This window comes from Drosophila grimshawi, unplaced genomic scaffold (assembly GCF_018153295.1).
Source record: "Drosophila grimshawi isolate 15287-2541.00 unplaced genomic scaffold, ASM1815329v1 contig_1377, whole genome shotgun sequence".
Classification (NCBI taxonomy): Eukaryota; Metazoa; Arthropoda; class Insecta; order Diptera; family Drosophilidae; genus Drosophila; species Drosophila grimshawi.
The window spans coordinates 12,759,554-12,782,379 of record NW_025062900.1 but is presented as its reverse complement, the minus strand read 5'-3'; the positions used below and the strand labels follow the sequence as shown (position 1 = coordinate 12,782,379).

Here is a 22,826-nt window from a genome sequence, read left to right as displayed (position 1 = left end):
ATTCAGATCGAACTGAGCTTTCATCTTTCATTTCGCCACAATTACAAGGAACCGCAATGAGTAATTGTATCGGATTTAAAGTTGAGTTTGATATATAGAAACTATAGCGCTCAATCAGAAATGTATGCAAATCACTCATATGCTAAACATAACTTAATCTTCACTCAAAGCACTCAAAAGAGAACGGAATTAACTCAGTCGACAAGTGAACACAACGTAAATACGCATAGACACAAACACAAACACAGTGTACGAATGTACTTATGCACGTAGGTGAGTGCTCACTTAGAGCTTTACTGTTGTTGTATCCACATGTCCACACACTCGCACTAACTGCATAAATATGTATGCTTAAGCAAAGTATGTAGACTTGTGTGTATTATTATTGTTGTTGTTGTTGTTGTTGCTGCTGGCGTGTATGTAGCGGAGCTTTTGCATATGAGTTTTGTGCGTTTGTGTTGCTCGATATATACAAATAAACATGAGCACAAAGCAGGCGCACAGAAATGATTAGCAAGCGAACGTAGAGCCATGTGTAGGCTATGTCTGGTTGTTGTTGTTGTTGTTGTTGTATGTACACATGTAGTACGAGTAGAAGTAGCTTTCGTTGCTGCGCTAACAAAACACACAGCTAAAGCGGTAACAGCGGCGTCGACGTCGACGTCAACGTTCTCAAATTGTGTTTATGTTTGTATGTTAGCCGGTATGTTAATGCATGTACAAATATACATGCACACACACACACACACATCCATGCATAAATATGAACGAACGTGTGTAATGAGTGAGAGCTAAAACCAGAAATGGCATGAAAATGAAATGTAATGGGCAACAACAGTAAGACACACGTGGAGCAAGATAACATTTAAATATATACACACACACATGCAAATGTATGTATATATTTATGTGTGTATGTGTGTGCATTTTTGTATGTAACGAAAGACGGGGCTCATGTTACCACTTGAGAGACACTTGTGGCCTTGACTGGGGACAGCATCGCTGTCAGCTTCGATGTCACTCTTGCTGGCTGCTTTGTTATTGCAGCGCCTACCAACAACTAGCAACAACAACTTAATTTTGTGTTATTATCGGCGCTTCGCAAAGGCAACAGTGATTTTTGCACAGTGCCGTCCAGAAAAATAAGCCGGCCTTCCTATTACAACAGTGCGGGCAGAATAATTATTGCCACATAAATAAAATAATAAAAAATATATTTACTTACGAAATGAGTAATTCCTTTTTTTCTCAAATAATCAATAAATTACTAAAAATTTTAAATATGTAAATAACAATGTACACATGCCCCTATTGAAATCATGACAGCTTAATGTTATCAGACGGCGTGATTAATAAATGCCTTGAGAGTTTTCCATTGATTGTCGGTCAACGGAAAAATAAGTCTGGCTCATGTCTGCGTAGCGGAAAACTGATAAGTGAAAATGACAGAAACGCGAATAAAATACATATTTATTTATTTGAATATGTCTACTGAAATTTACAACAAACCTTTATTAAATACACATGTATCATTTGTACAATTTACCCACTATTCAAAGTTGTACAATCGATAATAAAATAAAGTAAATATCAGCTACTGTTACGGAGCATTTGTATACTTGTCCGTCAATTTGTACAATCATTTAGTGGTACAACAAAGTACAAGTAGGTACAAATATGAATATGACTCATTTTTTTTATCGAATAACAATAACATTTATGAGACTAACGTATTAAATAGTAATGTTTTTAGTTAGGCACAAATCTTGTAAATACCTTTAATGTTGTTTCGAAACAATAGCAATAACTAAATCGTAATAAATTGAAGACACGATTTGTACTATTAAAAGCATCTTTAAGCTTCTATATCTGCATTGGCTGATGTGATGAAGATAATAAATATTTCACTCACGCGCTTATTATTTGCAAAGACAGACACCCAACAAAAACGTCAAAAGCGTTTAAATTGATTGATAAAATGAGTGCTCAAAAATACATAGCCTCTGAGCAAATCGTAAGATGAGAATAATCAACAAGTGCATTAGCATTGACAAACATAACGACATTTAGTTACTCTTCTCATATGCAATCATATGTATGAATTTATTCTTTGGTATTCACATTTTTGACGGCTGTTGTGTTAATGATGGGGATTAAAAACCGTTTAGAATACCGGTTGTTATTGTAATTGCCATTTATGTGGCTGACTGTGCGAACTTGGAGAGACAGGCGAGAGCACAACAAAGAGAACATTGCCAGCTAGCTAATATATTTATGTATGTATGGATGTATGCGAGTTTGTATAAATATGTACATATGTTGTTGGTATCGTTAATTTGCTTGCCCCTCCCCACCATTTACCGACGCAACCCACGTAAAGACAGTCGCTGAGGCTGCTGCCGATATGCTACTGCTACTACTACATTTTGGCGTTGACGTCGCCGTCGCCGTCGCTGTTCTCATGAGTGTAGAAATGAGTTTGAATGAGTTGCAAAAGGGGGCGCACCGTGCACTGCATGTACAGGCAGACATATTTATTTATGTACATACATCCATACGTATGCTTGTATGTTTTTGTATGTGCATACATGTGTTCACTTGTTTGTCAATATGTACATATGTTATTTGATTTTCGTTTTTTTTTTCCTCTTCTTCTCTCTTGCCTCTTTATGTTTGTGTACGTTTTCTTGTGTTGCTGTTGTTGCTTTTTTTGTTACTGCCGGGTACATGAATATAAATGTTGTTTATCTGTCGTCGTCGCCGTCGTCGACGTCGACGTCGTCTCGGGTGTCCGTCGTGCTCGTCTCTGCCTCTTTTTGAGTAGTTTTGTGTGTGTATCGTTTTGTGTGGTGCTTTTCTTGTTGTTGTTATTGTTATTGTTAGTGTTGTTGTTATTGTTTTGGTGTATATGAATATGTGTTTCTTTATTGTTGTGTGTACTTGTTGCTGTTGTTGTTATGGCTGCTCACTCAGTTGCTCGCATGAAATTTTGCTTTGACTTTGCTTTGCTTTGGTGGCTCTTTTTTTGCGCCTGCTAATCAATGCTGTGCGCCTGGTTATTTTGCTATATCTATATGTACACAAACAAATCTACAAAAGTCACAGACATGCACATGCACACCCCACCCCTCCCCCTCCACATACGCGTACCCAATCAGCTGCGTCACGTATCGTGCGTGTAAATATGTACAACACATGTTTACTACACATACGATTTGGTAATCTTAGTAGAAGAGGGTGAAGAAGGAGAAGAGGGTGAGGAGTAGTGTACGATAGCATTGAGAGCATGCATATCGGTTCCGCTATAGTAAATATGGTAAATGACAAATGTGTGTATGTCTATTTGTATGTGTGTATGTCCGTGTGAAATAAGTTTGAATATAACAAATGAATGGGTGTTGGACAAATGGAAAGACTTTTCTATTGCTATTTGTGATTTGTCAATTGAGTTGAGGGGCAGACTGGTTTGACTTCCGCTCATACATACATACACATACATATAATATAATATACACAATATAAGAATGTCTGCTATATGTTTACAGTTTAGAAAAGATACAGATTTTATAACTAAGTATAAAAATGCATATTTTTTTGTCTTATTGATGCATATGTTTATGCATAATTGTATTTTATAATTATGTTCTTTGATAACATGGGTCCACCCTAATGTAATAACAGCTACGATGGGCATATCGCTCTTGTTGATTGTTGTTGTAATGGCTAAAGACAATGCCTACAATCGTGTATGAATATAAAATAATACATCCCTTCATACATACATCACCCGCTGTGTCATTTCATACACGCATATAAAATAATAATACATGCATAACCCACTGTGCCAACATCTCCTTTGTAAGCTTACAATTGCATATATTGTTTTTTTTATACCGTTGCATATCATACACTGCTATCCATGTTAGAGCAGTAGTAGCACATGTACACATACATACACATGCCATTACTGCACAAGCACAAAAGAAAGGCAAAACGCAATATGCAACTATTTGTGCTGTAGCTTAATGGCCACCTATCTCTCTCTCTTTCTCTCTTGCTCACTCTTGCTAACAGCGAGACGCATGGGAAACGACAATGTTTACACTTGTTTGGCATTCATGGGCTGCTGTTCATTGGTAAATAATTTCATAATAATGTTGTTGTTGCGCACCATGACAAATGATAAGCCGCAGTCAACAAATTGCAACAATTACAATTGGGTTAATAATATATCATAGAAGGCATTGTTGTTGTTTGTTGTTGCTGCTGCTTTGCAATGCAACAAACACTTGTTCAAACACATTGTTATGTGTGTGTGTGAGCATCGACACACCGTTTGACATTTTGCAATAAAATAAATTAAACAATAAATTATAAATTTGTACAAAAAATGACTGTTGGGCGAACAGGCGCGCATCAATGTACAGCTAGCAGCCACACTTGGCTGCCTGTCGACGACTTGACTGTTGGTGTTTCTTTCTCTGTTGTTTCTGTTATTTGCCCACAGTGTGTGAGTTTTTTTTCTATACACACACAGGCACATACCTATCTAAAGTTGTATTTATGCACACGCCTGTTTTTATATACAGACATGTGTGTGTGTGTATGCGTATCATGTTTGGGAACCAGGCAAACGCGTGTAATGCGGAGAGCAAAGCGTGGCTGAGTGACCAGCCCGAAGGTGGGTATCCAATGTGGACCAACGCAGAACCGTTACAAATGAATGTTTTATGTGTGTATGGTAGGCACACATGTGTGTGCGCTTTTGCTTTGTTTTTGTTGTGATTGTTTTGTTATCTAACTCTTTCTACCTAACCCGTCCATTCGTCCAGCCATCTTTCTGTAACTCATGAGTGTGACTGACCTGGCCATGCAATTTGATGTTTGCTTTTCGATCGTTCGCAGCTGCTTGCCGCAGGTCAGTTTTGTGTGGATGAACAAGCAACGGTATGTATGCACATAAAAATGTACATTCACATTGGTTGGTGTCTATGATATGCAGTGGATGATTTAAGAGGACTGAATGGTGTGTGTACTTGCTTGACTAAATGTGTTGAAAATGATATCTGTAGTAAGAATAATGCGAAGGGGATTGTTGTGATTTACGCAAGTCATTTGATTATTATTGTAATTATAAATAGGAAAATACCATTCCAAGCATGACTTGACAGAAACTGTGAACGTCTTGAAAATCTCAGTCCAGTCAAGCTTACAACCTATTATCTGTGCAGGCCATTACAACTGATAAGATTGCAGCCAGCACAGGGTGTCACAAGGTCAGTCCAATTGCCTCTAGGGTGCTCGCTAAACGGCCCAATTGTGAGGCGAATTGTGAAATTTTTATTTTCATTTACCCTTTATATATTATATTTTCTTGATCAGCAGAGTCGATGCAGTAATTTTCGTCTGTCTGATTATTATTTCATATTATTATATAGTTGACATAGCAACAATTGCTCGAAAAATAAACTTACCCAATTGCGTACTATTATGCATTACACTTGGATTAAAAATTGTGATTGGATTACTATTGGTCGATGCATAAAGCGTTCCTTTATGCAAACGTGAAACTTCAGATCTGGGCGGTGTTTAAACTATTTAAATTAGCAACTGTAGTTTTGACCGAAACAAAAGCGCACGCCCAACTTGCTCAAATCTCTAGCTGCGATTAACCGTTAGTGAAAACTATCGATATTTAGTAAGTTTACAATGTTGTGTTTACATAAAGGAGTAAGATTTAACAGAGCTATGTAAAGTAGCAAAAGGTTGACGAAATTAACAGCTGATCGTTCAGTATCAGTTAACAGTAATCGGTCTTTGTTTTAGATGTTATCCCAGCCAAACTTACCCAATATGCGTGTTATTTGTACCTAATATTCAAATCAATGAGATCAGAATACTATATCATATAGCATAACTAAGCACATATTGAAATTTAGTTCTTAAAGGGTATGCGATCCTCGGCTTGCCAAAGAAAACCGTTCAGTCTTCATTTTTTGAGGCTTGACCTATTGCACGTGCAGCGATAAGCATACACTGAAAGCAATTTTTATTAAAATTTTGAAATTCATAACATATAAAATTAAAATAGGAAATAAATAAATGTTGAAGTTGAATAAATTTAAAGAAAAGTATATGGGATTTAAAAATAAAAAAAAAATGAAAATAATCACAAAATGTTTAAAAAATTAATTTTTAAGTTACTTTTATATTTTGGAGTGTGCGAGATATGAGAGATTTCCGGAGGTCAGCTCGTGGGTGACACTTTAATTCAGGTCACATCCAGATCCCAGTGCCGACTTAAGATTAAGAAATATCAATCTTAATGAATGCGTGTCGAGATTTGCCATATGTGCCCTTATCAATTATTGTCTGCGAGTTGTCATAAATAGGTTTGGATGAATTTGCTTCTGGTTATTCACCGCAACGTCTGCCAGCATGAACGACGTCGGAGCACGGAGCAGCAAGGGCCTGAAACTGGCCACCAGCTATACGAGCACATCCCTAAACGAAGCAGTCCAGCTGCGATTGGATACCAGCAATGATGCAATAAAGCCACAAACTCTGCCCGAATTCTTTCGCGAGACTTGTGAAAAGTACGCAGAGTTGCCAGCGTTGATGTGGGAAACAACCGGCAAGGATAAGTCCTGGCAGACGCTCAGCTATGCGGGGTATGCAAAGAGAGTGGAACAAGCGGCGCTGATGCTGTTGCATGTGGGCCTGGAGGAGCGCAGTTCGCTGGGCATATTGGCATTCAATTGCCCCGAATGGTTCTTGGCCGAGCTGGGCGCATTGCGTGCCGGCGGCATTGTGGCTGGCATTTATCCAAGCAACTCGCCGGAGGCAGTGCATCATGCGCTGGCCACCAGCGAGGCGACCGTCTGCATCGTCGACGATGACAAACAGATGGCCAAACTGCGTGCAATCAAACATAGACTGCCACGCCTCAAGGCGGTCATCCAACTACATCCGCCCTATGACAGTTTCGTGGATCGCGAAGAGGGCTTCCACAGCTGGCAGCAATTGGAGCTGTCCGTTTACGGCACCGAACTGCAACAGGAGCTGCTGCGCCGCGAGCAGGCAATCTATGCCAACGAGTGCGCCATGCTGATCTTCACCTCGGGCACGGTGGGCATGCCCAAGGCTGTGATGCTCTCCCACGACAGCATTGTGTTCGATGCCAAGATTGTCTCCGATACCATTGAGAACACGGTGGTGGGTGCGGAACGTTTGGTCAGCTATTTGCCATTGAGTCACATTGCCGCCCAAGTCTTTGACATCTGTTTGGCGATGACGTTTGGTGGCTGTGTCTACTTTGCGGATAAGGATGCCCTCAAGGGCACCCTCGTGCGCACCTTTGTTAAGGCACGACCCACACGCGTGTTCGGTGTGCCGCGTGTCTTTGAGAAGTTCCAGGAGCGTCTGGTGGCTGCCGAGGCTAATGCCAAACCCTATTCCCGTCTGCTCTTGTCCAAGGCCAGGGAGCTGATGACCCAGCATCAGTTGGCTAAAATTGCGGGGTGAGTTGTCAGTTCTTTTTGTAATTGCGGCGGATTTATCATTTATAAATCTGCCGATTCTTAGTGAGAAGTGCTCCATGTATGGCCTGGCCAAATATTGGCTGGCCGCTCGTCTCATTCGGCCCATACGTGAAATGTTGGGCTTGGATCAATGCAAGACGTTCCTCACGGGCGGCGCGCCCGTTACCTCGGAATTGAAGCACTACTTCTTGGGCCTGGACATGCCACTCGGCGATATCTATGGCATGTCGGAGATGGGCGGTGCTGTAACCATGCACGCACATATCACCAACCTGTACAGCTCGGGTGCACCACTGAGGGGCATCGAGATGATCATACACGAGCCCGATGCGAGTGGCCAGGGTGAGATTTGGTTGCGTGGTCGCAACAATTTCATGGGCTACCTGGGTGAACCCGCCAAAACGATGGAGTCCATCAGTGCCGAGGGCTGGGTGCGTACCGGTGATATGGGTTACCTGGACACGCATGGCAATGTCGTTTTATCGGGCCGACTCAAGGAGATCATCATCACGTCTGCCGGTGAGAATATACCACCCGTGCACGTCGAGCAGCTGATCGGGCAAGAGTTGCCCTGCGTCAGCAATGTTCTGCTGATTGGCGATCATCGAAAGTATTTAACCGTTCTGCTGACACTGAAAACCAAATGCGATCCACAAACCGGTCTGCCACTGGATGAGCTGCGCGCGGAAACAATCGAGTGGCTGCAGCAGCTGGGACTTCATCAGACGCATCTCTCCGATTTGCTCAACATCCGTGCGGATCTCAAGTTGCCGAGTGATAGCAATGCGCTCGCTGCCGCTCTGAAGATCGATGCTGAACCGAAACTGCTTGCGGCTCTGGAGGCGGGCATCAAGCGTGCCAATGTGAATGCCATCTCGAATGCACAGCGTGTCCAGAAGTTTGCTCTGCTCCCCCATGAGTTCACCACGGCCACCGGCGAACTGGGACCCACTCTCAAAATTAGACGCAATATTGTGCGCGCCAAGTATGCTCCGTTGATCGATCGTCTCTACAAATGAGTTACATTATTTTTAGCTATATTTTTTAATACTCAGATATTGTTTTAACACCTTTCTTCTTCTACAATTAGTACATATTTTTACTTATAAAGAATTTTATAGATAATTTTCGGTGTCTCTCTTTTACTACGATCGTTCGCGATCGTTTCTCAGGCGCTGAGTTTCCACCTCCACTTTCTGAATGCTCTGCAAAATAAGAGTTGAAATACATTTGAACATTTTGTTTAAAACTTAAGATTGAGTGACAAGAAGGCAAGGCTGGGAAATACGTGATTTTTGCCATTTTCTCGTTATTTATGGTTATGGTTCTTTAAGCAACTTTTAGTTAGTCTACTTTAGATTAGGAAAGTCGCCTTTTACTGATTAAATGTAGTCAATTTACTTAAGATAATAAAAGCTGAAGCAAAGGCCGGATCCAGCTTTACGTTAGCGGGAAAGGGGGGATATTTTTTAACCACGATTTATGTATTGGAATCCAACCGTATCCCTTGTTAGTAAGTTTTGGTAATCTTATCCGGCACTTACCATATTCTTCATTTCTCTTAACTTCTTGCCGCCCGCCTTGCGGTCCATAAATCGCTGGGCCCAGCGCAGTCCGGCAAAGGCTATTGCAATTGCCACCAGCATCCAGATGATCACCGAACGGGAATCGAAGCGATCTGTGCGTATCCTCGGCCAGGACAGTGGCGGTGTCAAAGGACCCAGCTCATCGGTAGTTTGCTGCAAGCATTTAAGCACATTTAAATTACATTTTGTGAAAATAGAATAATATATAATATCAATAAGAACTGTCCACTTAAATAGTGAAGACTCTGAGCTTAAATTCTTTGAAAATTATTATTTTAAAAACTGGTTTTCTATCCCTCAAAATATCTATAAATGTGTGTGATTTTTTTTTATAGTATAGGTTTTTTCTTAAATGTAAATTTGTAATTAAAATTGGGATTTTAATTTGGTTGCTTAATTCTTGGGTTTTCTTTAATTTTTCACACATTCATTCAGCTTTCAGAGCCGCTTCATTCGCTGACTTACCTCACAGTCACAAGTAGAAATAGGCGTTGTTTGCTGCCTGACCACGCCCACATCGAGCAGCACAATGGAGCGATTCTGTTGACCATCGAAGCAATCGACGCCGCGCACATTGAACACTGTCATATCGCTCCAGGCGCTCAGCATGGGCCAATTGCGGGCAAAATTCAGCGAAGCTGGTGGCGTTCTCATCATATTCCTGGCCAGCCACGAGCAGTTCCAATAATTGTCCGCCAGATTCACATGCCTAAAGAACAGCAAACTGCTCAGGTTGAGCGACTGTAAGCGATTCGAGCTGAGATCCACGCTCAAATTCAACCGATTTAGTGCCGGCGCCAATTGTTGCAACCAGTTGGCATCCTTGAGACGATTCCGGGCAACATTTAGACTATCCAGGTGGATCAGTTGCTTTAGTAGACTGGCGTGCAGCTCGCCCAGTTGATTATTGTCCAGATTGATGTCCTTGAGCTGGCTGTTCGAATGGAAAAGCTTATCGGGCAGTGTGTGCAGAAGATTATGACTAAAGTCGACCTGCTGCAAATTGCTCAGTGGTTGCAGACTCTCCGCATCGATGTGGGTTACAATATTATGACTGACATTCAGAAGCTGTGGGCAAAAGAGATTAGATTAGATAACTGAAGCAAAAATTTACAGATAGCGATAAAAAAAGAATAAATTAAATAAACACGCTTCTGGTTATAGAATTTAGCAGAAGCGTAGTTATCAGGATCAACAAAAAAACATATTTTTTTCGAATCTTTGATTAAGTTTATAACTTTTTTTACTTGTATTTTGCTTACAGTTTGTTAGAAATGTAATTTAATTAGCTTTAATATCATATTTAATAAGAACATATTTAAATAATGAACAGGTTTCATAGAGACAATGAAAATGAGACTCTGAGAAAAATGCTCGATGTACGAATTGAAATAGTTTAGGTTTTATACTGTTTTAGTATTCAAAAGTATTATTACATAAACTTCTTATCTCATATGATATATACTTAATGGTCTTTTAGTTTTTTGACATGCCTAAATATCATTCTGATCCTTCAACTTACCTCCAAAGATTCCAGTCCTAACAGAGTATGGTTAGTAAGTTCCTTCAGCCGATTATGACTCAAATCCAGATGCTGCAGCTCGAAATATTCGACAAATCCCTCAGGTCTCAGCTCCTGTAGCCCATTACTGGATAGACTCAAGTGAACCAGTCGTCCCAGACTGCGTTCCAGGAGAAACTGCAAGTCAGTTAGTTGATTATGTTCCAATCTCAGTGTGCGTAGATGTGTGTTGCTCTCGAAGGCTGCCGGCTCTACTTGAGTGATTTGATTGTGCTGCAGGGCCAGGCTGGAGAGGCGATGTAGACCCAAAAAGAAGCTGGCTTCAATTAGCTGCAGGCGATTATTGTGCAGTTGCAAATGCTTTAGGTGCACCAAATTGTGAAAGCAGTCCGGCTGCAGGTGTTCGATGAGATTGTGACTCAAATTCAGTTGCTGTAATTGGGGGTATTGCTCAAAACTCCGAGAGACCAGTTGTTGCAGCGCATTAAAACTGAGGTCGAGTGAGGAGAGTGCTGCCAGAGGCTGGTCCGACCAGGACCTGACGTTGCTCAGGTTATTGTGGGCCAGTGAAAGGCTTTGGAGACGTGCCAGGCCATTAAGTGCATAATCCTCTAGGGAATTAAGTTTACAGTGCTGCAGTTCCATGATTAAAAGATGGCCATATTGCACAAAGAGGGCGTTCTTTAGATTGTACAGACTGCAATTGCTCAACCTGAGTTCGTTGAGCGTTGCCACATCCTTCAATTCGTTCAACTGCGTTGCATTACAGTTGCTCAGCTGCAACAATTGCGTTCTGTTTGCCCCACAAATCAGCAGTGGCTGCAACAGCAACAGCAACACCAAAAACAGCCGCAGCGTTGACAACATTTCGCGGCACGTTCGACTCAAGACTGGGGACTTTTAACTGGACTGGCAAGCGGATGCTGTAATTGTTGTCGGCGTTGCCTTATCTTAATGCAGCAGCAGCAGCAACAAGCAGAAGCAACAGCAGCAGCAGCTGGCCACAGTGCCTGTCAGCACGTCTAGATAGTTAATCAGTTAACTGAGCTGGCTGGGACAATTCCGTGTATATCTTGTTTAAACATTTGTCAGTCAACACAACGGTCGAGTCTACCGAGTTGCGATGCCCTCTCTCTACCCATTTGCCACCTCTTGGCCAAACACAATTCGCCACTCAAAGCCGCTTTCTGTATTCATTTTGTGACCATGTCTGTGTTAATTATTTGGCCAGCTAAAATACTCAATGGGAAAATACAAATTTGCTGTTGCCTAAGTGGGCAATTGGGAATCTCAGTTGAAACTAATCGATTCAAATGTGCAACCGATTAAGGCAGCAGCGCAGCAACTGCATTGTAATTAACAGCAAAATGTCATTGCAAATTTAAGGAAAAATCAATTATGTTGTTTCTGTGAAAGCCATGTACTATAGTATTCTGATCTTGATAAACCTATATTTAAATATTTGAAGCATTATAAACACACATGGCTGGTGAGTTTGATTTACATAACTTATACAAAAACTCATCGTTCAATCGATCTTTCCTATGGCAGCGATATGAAATGGTGATTGGATCTAGTCGGGTGCGAGATGTGGACTTCTTATCAATATAGCTTTAAAGTAACAATTTTGCATACAAACAGACAGATGGACATATGGCAACTAGGCCAGTGATGCTGATCAACGATATAATTACTTTATAGAGTCAGAGAGGTCTCTTTCAATATAATCTTCACGACAAAGGATTAAACCCTCTGCAGGGCTATACAAATCATATTTATTTTCTACTACATATATTACATTATATTATTAATGTAAGAATGATTATAACAAACGTTTATTTGACATCATTAGATATGTTATTATGCTCCTCGTAGTTGGACTAGAAATTATTGAGTTCCGAGTCTGGATATATCATAGTTTCCCAGTAACAATTGGTCGGTTTCGTATTTTATTACAATTTATAGTGAAATATAAATTTTGTCAATTTGACTTCGGTCCAAAAAAAGTATGTCATTTTTGGCATGTTTTTTTTATATTTATTTATTTTTTATAAAATTAAGTAAATCTAAACTATTAAAGCTTTTAAATGTGACAGAGCAATTACCCAAGTCCTTTTCCTCTTTACTAAAACATAATTAGAGTTGTGAATCAAGTTAATTGCAAAATAAGTTGGTAATCCTCAGAAATTATTCATTTAGAAATATTTATTTAAATATATTTTAATTAAAATATGAAACTTTCTGTTTGTCTATCTTTGTGTTTGTGCTTTTATGTATTTGGTTTGTGTGTATTTTGCAATTTACCTGCATTTAAATCTTTAGTTTATCGTATTTGCCACTGTGGCTGTAGTTTAAAACCGCAGCCTCAAATGCACTTAGCCAAAACTGACAGGCAACGAGCCGCAAGCACAAACTGCAGATGGACCAGGGTGGCAGGGCACTGGCTCTGTACAGACCGAAGCGATTATGACTACACAAATTTGCCTGTTGCCGCAATTGTAATGTTTATTAATTTGGATTTTGAGCCAGTGCCAAGTCCGGCTGCCAGAGCCAGCAGTCTGTGGCCCAGAGCGTGCAAAACCTACGCCACAGACTAATTGAAATTGATATAAATGGGCCAGCAAAAACAAGACCAAGCTGAATGCCCGAAATGCTGCTGCTGATCTCATCATCATCTGCATAAAGTGCATCTTGTGGTTTCAGCTTTTACATATATGTATGCATTCGTTATTGCCATATATATGCGTATAAAAAACGATTTCAAATTAAAATGAGAAAATTGTGTAATAATTGTAAATTGATTTTACTTTTTGTGGTTGAACTGAAATGAGGAACTTAAGCTGGTCACATCGATTGGTTATTGCTTTTCAAAAATAATAATAGTTTGTCATATTAGAAACATTAATTTTTAAATTAACACAACAATACGCCTTAAGTATTATATTTCTATTTATATTTATTAATGCAGCAACATTTAATAATTTTCCAATTTGATAATTTAAAAACTTTTAATTGTTTCCTCGGAGATAGTTCAATGCGATCACTAATTTATATAACTACAACAGTAAGACTGATAATATATAATTATTGCATGAATGTCTCTGAAGAATATAGCTTTGATTTTAAGAAATCGACATGCTTTTTATGGCGAGGCTTACTCACCTTATTATTCAGAAAGTATATTTCTGAAGAAGACAACGGCTTAGCTCCAAGAATTTGTTCTCTATTATTATTATTATTATTATTACGGCTACTAAATCTACTCTCAGACTGTGCAAATTGCACATACGCCCCGTTTGTCAATGCGTATGGTCAAACATTATTTGCTGTGGCACAATCGTTGCGGTTGTTGCGTATCTGTTGCAACAACAACAACAATCTACTAATGCAACAGTTGCATGCGCAATTTGTGTGTGTGTGTGTGTCTCTGATGCGAATTCTGGCGAAGTATAACTCGATTTTCATGGCTGTGTGCGTTCTCAAATTGCGCTGAAATTGACAGCAACAGGCAGGCAGGCAGACAGACTGGCAGACAGTCAGACTGGCAACAAAAGGGATAAGCAGACCATGCCCACAGTTTGACTTCGAAATGACAAATTTAATATGTAGCTCTTGATGCCGTTTGGTTTGTTTGTTTGCCTCAGCTGCAGTTTCGAGTTGCCGACAAAAAAAAATAAAAAGAAAAAGATAAAATAAGAAAACTTGGCCAAATGCCAGACTGAAAGCCACGCAGCACATCCCTGATAACTGCACTGCAGGCTGGCGGGGCTGGTTGTGGGGGACTTCAGGGGTCCGGGAATTTGCACACTTGTGAAGCAGTTTTTATTTGCACATTTTGTAAGGCTGCAGCGTTTCTGTCTGTCGCGCCGGCTGTGTGTGGCTCCATGTCTGGAGGAGTCTCTCGTATTAAAATATTTTTCAGCATATTTCAGCTGCCAAAATTATTTCAATTTAGTTCCGCAAAATAAATTTGCCTTTGCCATATTTATTTTCTATGTTCTCTTTTTTATTCTCATTATTTTTCTTCAAATTCATATTATTTGAACGTTGAAAGTTGCCTAATGCTGACTTATTTGAAGCTAATCTTACTGAAGTTTTGAAAGCAGCTTTCAATTGGCTTTAAACGGCCAATCAGTGTGATTAACTTTTGTTTTGATTATCCTTTAAATATTATGATTATTTTAAATTAATTTTTCTCTCCTGCTGGTCATTTGAAATGGAATTGTTGCTTTACGATAAGCTGCCAACTTCAGAGTTCTTACACCCATCTTCTGTTTGCGCATTCAATGCATTTTTTATTATCTGCATTGTGCTTTTTTTGGTAGCAGCTTTGCTGCCGTTTGCCTCTTGGCCAGCTTCCGTTCTGGACTCGTGTTTCGTTTGACTCTAACCTCTAATTGCATAGCCGGCCAGTGCAACAAGAGAAATCTATATGTAGAGAAATCGTATAATGGCTGACCCTTCGTAGGATCTTTGCTTTGGCTTTTCAATTTTAATGGAATTTTTGCTTTACTTACTGCAACAACAAAAGTACACAACAACAAAGGCCAAATACACAACTTGATTTGTATTTGGACTGTAGTTCGGTTGTTATTGGGTCTTCCTGTTTCTTGGGGTACATCTTATTAATATTAACTTATTTATTTATATTTGGAATACTTTAAACAAACAAATAGTATGCGGCAGAGAAAATGTTTAATTATGTAAATATTTTTTGATCATTTTTGAATATGTTTTTCGGGAGGGAATCACAGCGTCCATCAGCTTGAAACTGATCGCTATCATTGATATATATTCTAGTTATTATAGCTAGACTGTATTTCATAAATTTAGCTTACATTATTCTTAACAATTAACTTTAAAGGGGTATTTAAATAGTTGTGTATATGAAGAACTTGATTTGGAGCTTGTTTATTTTTTTCATTTCAGTTTTTCATTTCTTGTTGTTGTTTTGCGTCTTGCAGCAACACAAATTTCTAAAGTTTTCATTGCGGGAAAAACAGGACTGCGTTTAGGTTGCGTTTCCATTTTCAACCGGTCATATTGCCCACAGTGTGTGTGTGTGTGTGTGAGTATATGTGTATATGTATGTGTACATGTGTGCGTGTGCTTATTTATTCGGTGTGCAGCAAAAATTCGGCATGTGCACAATGGACGAGTAAACGTGAATGTAAAACGAAACATAGACAAACAGTTGCGCTGGTGCCGGGCAGAAGTGGCAGGAAGTCAAGTTTTAGGACTGGGGCAGAGTCAGGGCAGGCTAACCCGAATGAACAACTGACTGACTTTGCCGGTATGCTGCAACTGCTGTCCAGCTGTTGACTATCCACACTTTTTGCATTTAATTTCATTTTGCAACAACTGTTTTTCTCAATTTTCCCGTGGGATACGGGGGTGGTTGGGTTTGTGTGTGTGGCCAGGCTTGATTTCGCTTGTGCGTTGCTTTGCTTTGCTTGGATTTTGTTTCTGTTTCATGTATTTTTTGGTTTTTGGTTTTTTGTTTATTTTTCTTTTTTTTTTGATATTGTGCTGTGCATTTTCGAGCGCTTTTTAATTGCTGCTGACAACGAAACTTTGAACAAAAATCAGAGTCATGCTTTCAACGGCAATGTGAGACCATTTAAATTCATGTTGGCCCAGAAACTGATTGAATAATCGACGTAATATTTGGGGATTTAACGTGGCCAAAATGCAGCTGGTAAAATTGATATTGATTTGATTGGCAGGGCAGTCTACAAATTTACTGAAACGATTCCTAATCCGCATTAATACACAATCCAGACAACTTCCTATGCAAATCCCAAAGGCAGGCCATAATAGTTTATTATTTAAAGTTTTTTATTGTTAGCTGTGTAGATTGGCTTATTGATCATGTGTATTTAATATATATATAACTAAAAATGTATACAACAAATGTATTTAGATATTTATAGATTATGCATTGTTTGTATATGATATTATATATTTATTATTTAGTTTAAATAGAATATTTTATCCGCTTTACAGTTGTCATTTGATTCGAGATCTTAATCAGTGCAACTGTTTATAGTATATTGAATAATGAGGCTTCATTTTAGTTATTTCGAATAAGAAAAATAAGAAAGTATCTAGACTTTTTAAAGATATAGATGCACCTAATATACGAGCAGTATATTTGCAACATGTAGTCTAAATCAGAATCCATTTCATGTGAAACCAGATAACAGCTATCTATCAGCGAATATTTGCAGTCGGTTTGAGTCGTTGTCGTGGCATTAATTGCGATGCATATTGAATGTCATTTGTTGCACTCGTTTCACCTCATTTAACTCAATGCGAATTGCGATAAGCGACGGTTGCCATCAATTTTTGTGCCGAAAGACATACGTTTTTTTTTTTGCACTTGCGGTTATTGGCTGCTCGATTCAATGCATGTTGGCGATAAGCCACTGCCAAGCAGCTGAATAACCCGAAGCATGAATATAGGACAAGGGACGAAGTGGACGCAGGACGACCGACGGGCGCAGGACACGGCATGATGTACTGGTAGACATTGTAGCGCAACGCTTGGCAGCACCTTGTCGACTTTAAGCCACAGCTCACGTAGCGAAGGGCTGCACGGAGTGAGTTTGGTGGGGGCCCGGTGGAATTGCAGCTCGCGGCGCTGTCATGTATTAAGTGGCAGCTTCGTTCAGTTGGGTGTGGCGCCTGCACAATTTTCCATTACGCGCCAACTTTAATGCAATAATCCTCAACGTCGAATGCACGGACGAGTTTGATAACAATTTCAATTTTTATGACAAGTCAACCTGAAACGGAACAAAGCGAAACGAACTGCGGCGGTTGCAGCTGCAGCTGCAGCTGCACAAAATGGCCGATGACCAGGCAACAACAGCAGCCACAAATAATAACAAGGCACATCAGCCAATTGCCGTTGTACCGAAAGGCCAAATACCCTATAAATAATACACAAATTTAAAATAGGTTTTTTTTTTTAACTTTTTTTATTGTAAAGTGTGTTCTTCTCATATTACTTTTTTATAAATTGTGCTTTACTTTTTGTCAACATTAAACAAATAAATACAAAAATAAAATAAATTAAAAATGTCTCATTAAATGTGGAGGAAAATTATAATAATTTTATAAAGAACAAAATTTATTCAGTTGATTTTCTTAGACAAATGTGGATATTGAAAAACTCTTACATCCAATTATTAACTTTTAATTTAATAAATATGATCTAAATGTTAGATAATATAATATAACATTGTATATTATTTGTGAAATTGGATGCAAATCATTTTAAAAATAACTAAAATGGATCTTTGCAAATTGATTAAAATTATATTTAGGCCCAATTACTTCGTGATTCGTTATAAGATGATAATACCCTGTAGAAGGGTATAATAATATGACCGATTGCACCATTACCGTTGTCGTTGACGTTGCTAACACTCGACTCCGAGCTGGCGCGTTATGATTTATTGACGTGCAACACGAAATGAGCCTCTAAAGTGGTATGTGTGTGTGTGTGTGTGTGTGATTGTGTGTGCAGCCAGCCATTTTTATGTGTGTGCAAGTCGAGGTTAGCTGGCTGTTGCCACAGTCGCTGGTATATCATTGTTATGGCTGTTAGCAATTTCTGTGCCCTGGCCAGGACTCAATGCATACCAAATGCATTCCGTCTAGTCGTTTCGTGTTCTCACTTAATTGCCGTGTGCAACAGAACAACTGCTGAGCTTATCATTGATGGAATTGTTTGTAAAGTGTGGTTCCTACAGAAATTTAAATGATGCTCACTAGTTGACTTGGACTAAACAAGGCACAATCATCTTATCAAACTTCTTATACATAACAATTCGTTGCTTTTCAATAGTTCTATATGTATCTTTAATCATTATATAGTTTAAACTATAATTAAATCAGGTATTCTTCATATGTAACTATATATTTTGTTGTGATATTATTTCGTATAGCGATATATAGATAGCTATGTATTTGTATCTCATCATATTCCTTACTATTATTTATATTTATTTAGATATTTATATGTATACCTCCTTATATGTATCTAGATCTAATTCTATAGCTGTATATTGCGAAGACAATTTAAACTAATACTCAGGAACTTGAAGTCCTTATATTTTAAGCCCACGATGCCCACAAAATCTTGTAAGTCGTAAATGTATTTTCTGGGTTATTTAAATGTTAATAGTTGACAGCCCTGGCAGCTGCTAATTTTAGGCATCCGTGTCCTCGACCCACATTTCGGTAAAGATTTCTGTGTGGAGAGTCATGAAATCAATTGGCAAAAGTGCGGAGAGATGCAAATTGTTTGGAATTTGCATAAATTATCAGCTGTCAATCGGGGAAAGAGAGCGATGCACAAATTGAAACAATGAAGCGACCGTTTGTAGTGCACTCAAACTCAAACTAAACTGGCAGGATCTGTGGTAAAAGGTCCCTTCGGCGACGGCACCTTCAATAACATTTTCGCCGACTTTGCTTCAATTTGTGGCAATTTTCGAGTCGCTGCATCCTGCTTGCATTTTGCCGGGTTTGTGTGAAGCACGCTCACAAATGGCTCGTGAAATCAGCGCAGTCACGCCCAGCCAGGGGCGAGCCGCCCCCCGTAAGGCTGCATATTGACAAAAAAAAAAAAAAAGAGAGGGAGATGAAAGAAAAACCCAAAGCAAAGCTGAAATAAAATGAAAAGTCTTTTGCTCTTGCTTTACGGTTGTTTTTTACGTTAGTTTTTCTTTCTTTTTTTTTAGTTTGGATGGCTGGAGTCTGCTCTAAATTGCACTTTATTTGCGGTTTGTTGGTTTTATTGCACAACTTTGTTTACAATTCTGCTTAAATTTCATTACATAAACGCAACGAGTACGGGTGAGGAGATGCGAGGAGAGGCAAGGCAGGACAGGGCAAGGTGAGTGAGGCAACCAACTGACCGACGGACATTCAAAATGAATCACGAAACCTTGATATGAATTAATATTTGAGCAGTGCAAAAACCAAATACCCAGTGGAGCAAACTGTGTGCCCCACTGTGTGGCACTGGCAGTGGGGCAACGGTGCTGCAATTTCACTTAAATGGGTCAATTGTGTTTGGAACAAGTGACAAATCGGTGCTGATAAATTGATGTGCCTAATTAGTACTGATTTGCAAACAACCAAAAAATAAATTATTATCAACGGATTTATTGACTAATTACAAAATTGATTTTCTCTACAAATGGATTTAAATTGAATAACAGATTTGGCATCCAAATATGCATACAAATTATGACAATTTATGGGTATTTAATTTAAAGAAAATTTATAGAATTATTAGTGCATTAGGAAAAGTTAAAAAAAAAAACTATTTTTTAATGGTGAATGATTCTGATTTGATTTGTTTGACTAACTGCTAGGAGCATAGATAAAACACTTTTAAGTAATTATTTTGTTTTAGATATAAACAGAAAGCAGACTATTGCTGTTATATGAAATATAAGTCTTGCATTAACTAATTGCATATTTTCCGAGAAGTGAGAGAGAGTCAGAGAGATATCTATGAGAGTATAAATACCTTATGCGTTGGTAGACTTTTGCTTTATGAACTCACTTCAGGTGTATAAGGATTTCATTTGATGCCATTTAAGGGAGTTCATTGTACTGCCATTGCTGCAATTGTACGTTGTTAGTTTTGATGACTTTATGACTTGGTCGTTATACATCTGAAGCACGCCATCGGTCAAATTCTGCAAGGCAAAGGTCAAAAACACTTGATGTCCTGAACGAGGCCGCATTCCTGATGACTGAAATTGCAGCTGTAAACGTGTTTAATTGAAGGAGAAGAAGCAGATGAAGATGAGCGAACAGAAAAAGACACAAACAGCACACAGAGCATGAAAAATCAAAACAAATAAGCAAACAAGCAAGCAGGCAAGCAGGCAAACAGACAAACAAAGTGCCAAGCAAATTAAATAAAAGCCAGGTGAGATTGTTAAGGGGAAGTAATAATATAAAAGCTCAACACAATGCAGGCACATGGTACATACATTTACAGTTACAGCAACAGCAACAGTGACTCGGGCAAATACTGTGCTGGCCACCCACTTATGCGCTTTTGTGTGTGTGGCAGAAAGTAATGAAAATTAAGCAATTGAACAGCTTGCCACAAAGGAAAATCACAACAATCGCAGCTAGCTGCACGAATATTAAAGTTTAGCTGACATTTTTTTAAACAATTTATTACTCTTTCTTTAAGTGAAAGAGATGAGTTTAATGCACATTCTAATTATTTTCCAATAAACGTACAAAATGAAAATATATTGTAATAAAAATGATTGTATCTTTTTAGTTCTAAGAAAACAATATTATTTCAAATTGTAGTACAACTAAAGAAGCTTTTAAAAATGAAACCAGCATAAAAATGAAATCAATTTAAGTCTTTGCTTTCACTCTTTGCTTGTTTTGTCATTTTGGTGCTTATTTCTTATAACGCAATATATAATTTTTTAAATACACCTTTTTTGACCTTAGCAACACCATAACAAAGTTATTAACCCCCCCGTGACTGTATAAACAAGCCAAAAACAAACACAAATCAGCAGAGACAATAAAAAAAGCGCCGCAAAGTATGCAGTGTAAAGCATAAGAGCAAGCAAAATCCGTGTGAGAGAGTAAGTCTCTGTGTGTGTGTGTGTGTGTGTGAGCATAGCATAGGATGTCCTTGGCTCGCCGGGCCAGCAGGATAATCAAAAATGTTAATTTAGCAAAAAAAAAGAAAAGGTTTGCAAGATCCCGTCGCACAGCGCGACGCATCCAGCAACGGGACAGTTTGCCATGTGCACTGCACTGGGTGCCAGGCGCAAATGCTGCGCCAGCTGCCATTATCAGCCTTCATTCATGGATACCAACCGTTGGCAGAGCCTCAGCCCGAAGCCAATGCCGCGAACGAGACCGAAACCGAGACCGAGCCGAGTCGAGTTGAGGAGTTCACGAATAAGAACAGCCGGGAGACATGGCAGCAGGAGCAGCTTCCCATGTCCTTCGTTTCGTGTGCGCGAGAAAAGTTTGAGAGCCACTGGAAGCGCAAACAGGGATAAGCACAATGGAAGGCACAGCAGCTGAGCGAGAGAGCGACTGCCAAAAAAAGAGCAAAAAAAGCTTAAAGCTTCAATTAAGAGCAAGCACAGCCCTACAAGTGGCTTTAAAGAGTCATCCAATTATGCGACGCTGCCTAAGCCTGGTTCTCTTCTCTCTCTCTCTCTCTCTCTCTCTCTCTCTCTTTCTCTCTCTCTTTCTGGCTGCGCTTGTTGTGTAGGCGCCCTGTAGTTTTCCGTTTGTAAAAGCCATTTTTCATTCATGCGAATTTACTTTAAATTAATTTTTTTGCGGGGTCATAAATCATTTTTGGCTCTGGACCTACGCAGCGCTATGCTGCCTCTGTCTGCATGTGCCTGTGTGTGTGTGTGTGTGTGCGAGAGCATGTGAGTGTATTTGTCTGTATGTATGTATGCATGTGTGACTGTATGTGTGAGTCTCCATAGGCTCTTGTGCATGAATGAACGTGCGTGAAATTTGAAATATATGAGTTAGTTGCGATTGCATTGAAGGACTTTCAATATTTAGGCCAAGTGAGCCAAGGGTGGCCTACAATTGCCTGTATAACTGTTTACATATTGAGTGGTTCTGATACCAATATTTTTGCCTAAGCAGCTGATGGTTCAATTGACTTGTACTTGTAAGCGAAACAGTTGCTTGGTAATTGGGACACTTTACTTTGGATGGAAAATGTAATATTTCAAAAAAGGAATGAAAAAAATATTGCAATCATATTAAAATGAAATATGATATTATTGGTAGCGCTTAAGATCGATAATGTAATATAACACATCAATATAGAGAGGAGAAATAAGTGTTTTTTATTTTTAATGTATTTCCAATTATTATTATTCATTTATTTGAAAATTGTCCATAAATTATTTAGTGAATGAAATATTTCTATTATAATATTTGAATAATGTGGCTACGATTAATATTAAAGTTCTTCAGTAGTTAATACAAAATCGAAAATATTAAAATATTAATTAATACACATAACAAATTATAACCCAAAAGAAAAGCATTGTAAAATACAACTCACACTCAAACACCAACTGAATGCTCAATTGAGTGGGAACTGCCAGCAACAGTACTCAGTTCACACCC

At 39.0% G+C, this 22,826-nt stretch overlaps 2 protein-coding genes across 2 annotated transcripts; one reads left to right on the top strand and one right to left on the bottom strand.

The window, feature by feature from the left end:
* Positions 1-6,463: 6,463 nt before the first annotated feature.
* LOC6561410 (long-chain-fatty-acid--CoA ligase heimdall) lies at positions 6,464-8,628 on the top strand. The gene is made up of 2 exons (XM_001988343.3): positions 6,464-7,520; positions 7,585-8,628. Exons 1-2 carry the CDS (start codon positions 6,619-6,621, stop codon positions 8,558-8,560), a joined length of 1,878 nt encoding a protein of 625 aa, XP_001988379.2. The 5' UTR covers positions 6,464-6,618; the 3' UTR covers positions 8,561-8,628.
* Positions 8,562-11,537, bottom strand: LOC6562578 (insulin-like growth factor-binding protein complex acid labile subunit). The gene is made up of 4 exons (XM_001988344.2): positions 10,650-11,537; positions 9,593-10,195; positions 9,086-9,280; positions 8,562-8,746 (listed from the first exon to the last, which is right to left on the bottom strand). The coding sequence occupies exons 1-4, from the start codon at positions 11,514-11,516 to the stop codon at positions 8,687-8,689; spliced, it is 1,725 nt and encodes a 574-aa protein (XP_001988380.1). The 5' UTR covers positions 11,517-11,537; the 3' UTR covers positions 8,562-8,686.
* Positions 11,538-22,826: the final 11,289 nt, after the last annotated feature.

Coding starts and splice junctions, on each gene's coding strand:
- LOC6562578 (XM_001988344.2), bottom strand. CDS start 11,516: ATGTTGTCAACGCTGCGGCTGTTTTTGGTGTTGCTGTTGCTGTTGCAG. Junction 10,196..10,649: donor TAGGACTGGAATCTTTGGAG/GTAAGTTGAAGG, acceptor TTTTGCCCACAG/CTTCTGAATGTCAGTCATAA. Junction 9,281..9,592: donor TTTCTACTTGTGACTGTGAG/GTAAGTCAGCGA, acceptor AAATGCTTGCAG/CAAACTACCGATGAGCTGGG.
- LOC6561410 (XM_001988343.3), top strand. CDS start 6,619: ATGTGGGAAACAACCGGCAAGGATAAGTCCTGGCAGACGCTCAGCTAT. Junction 7,521..7,584: donor CAGTTGGCTAAAATTGCGGG/GTGAGTTGTCAG, acceptor GCCGATTCTTAG/TGAGAAGTGCTCCATGTATG.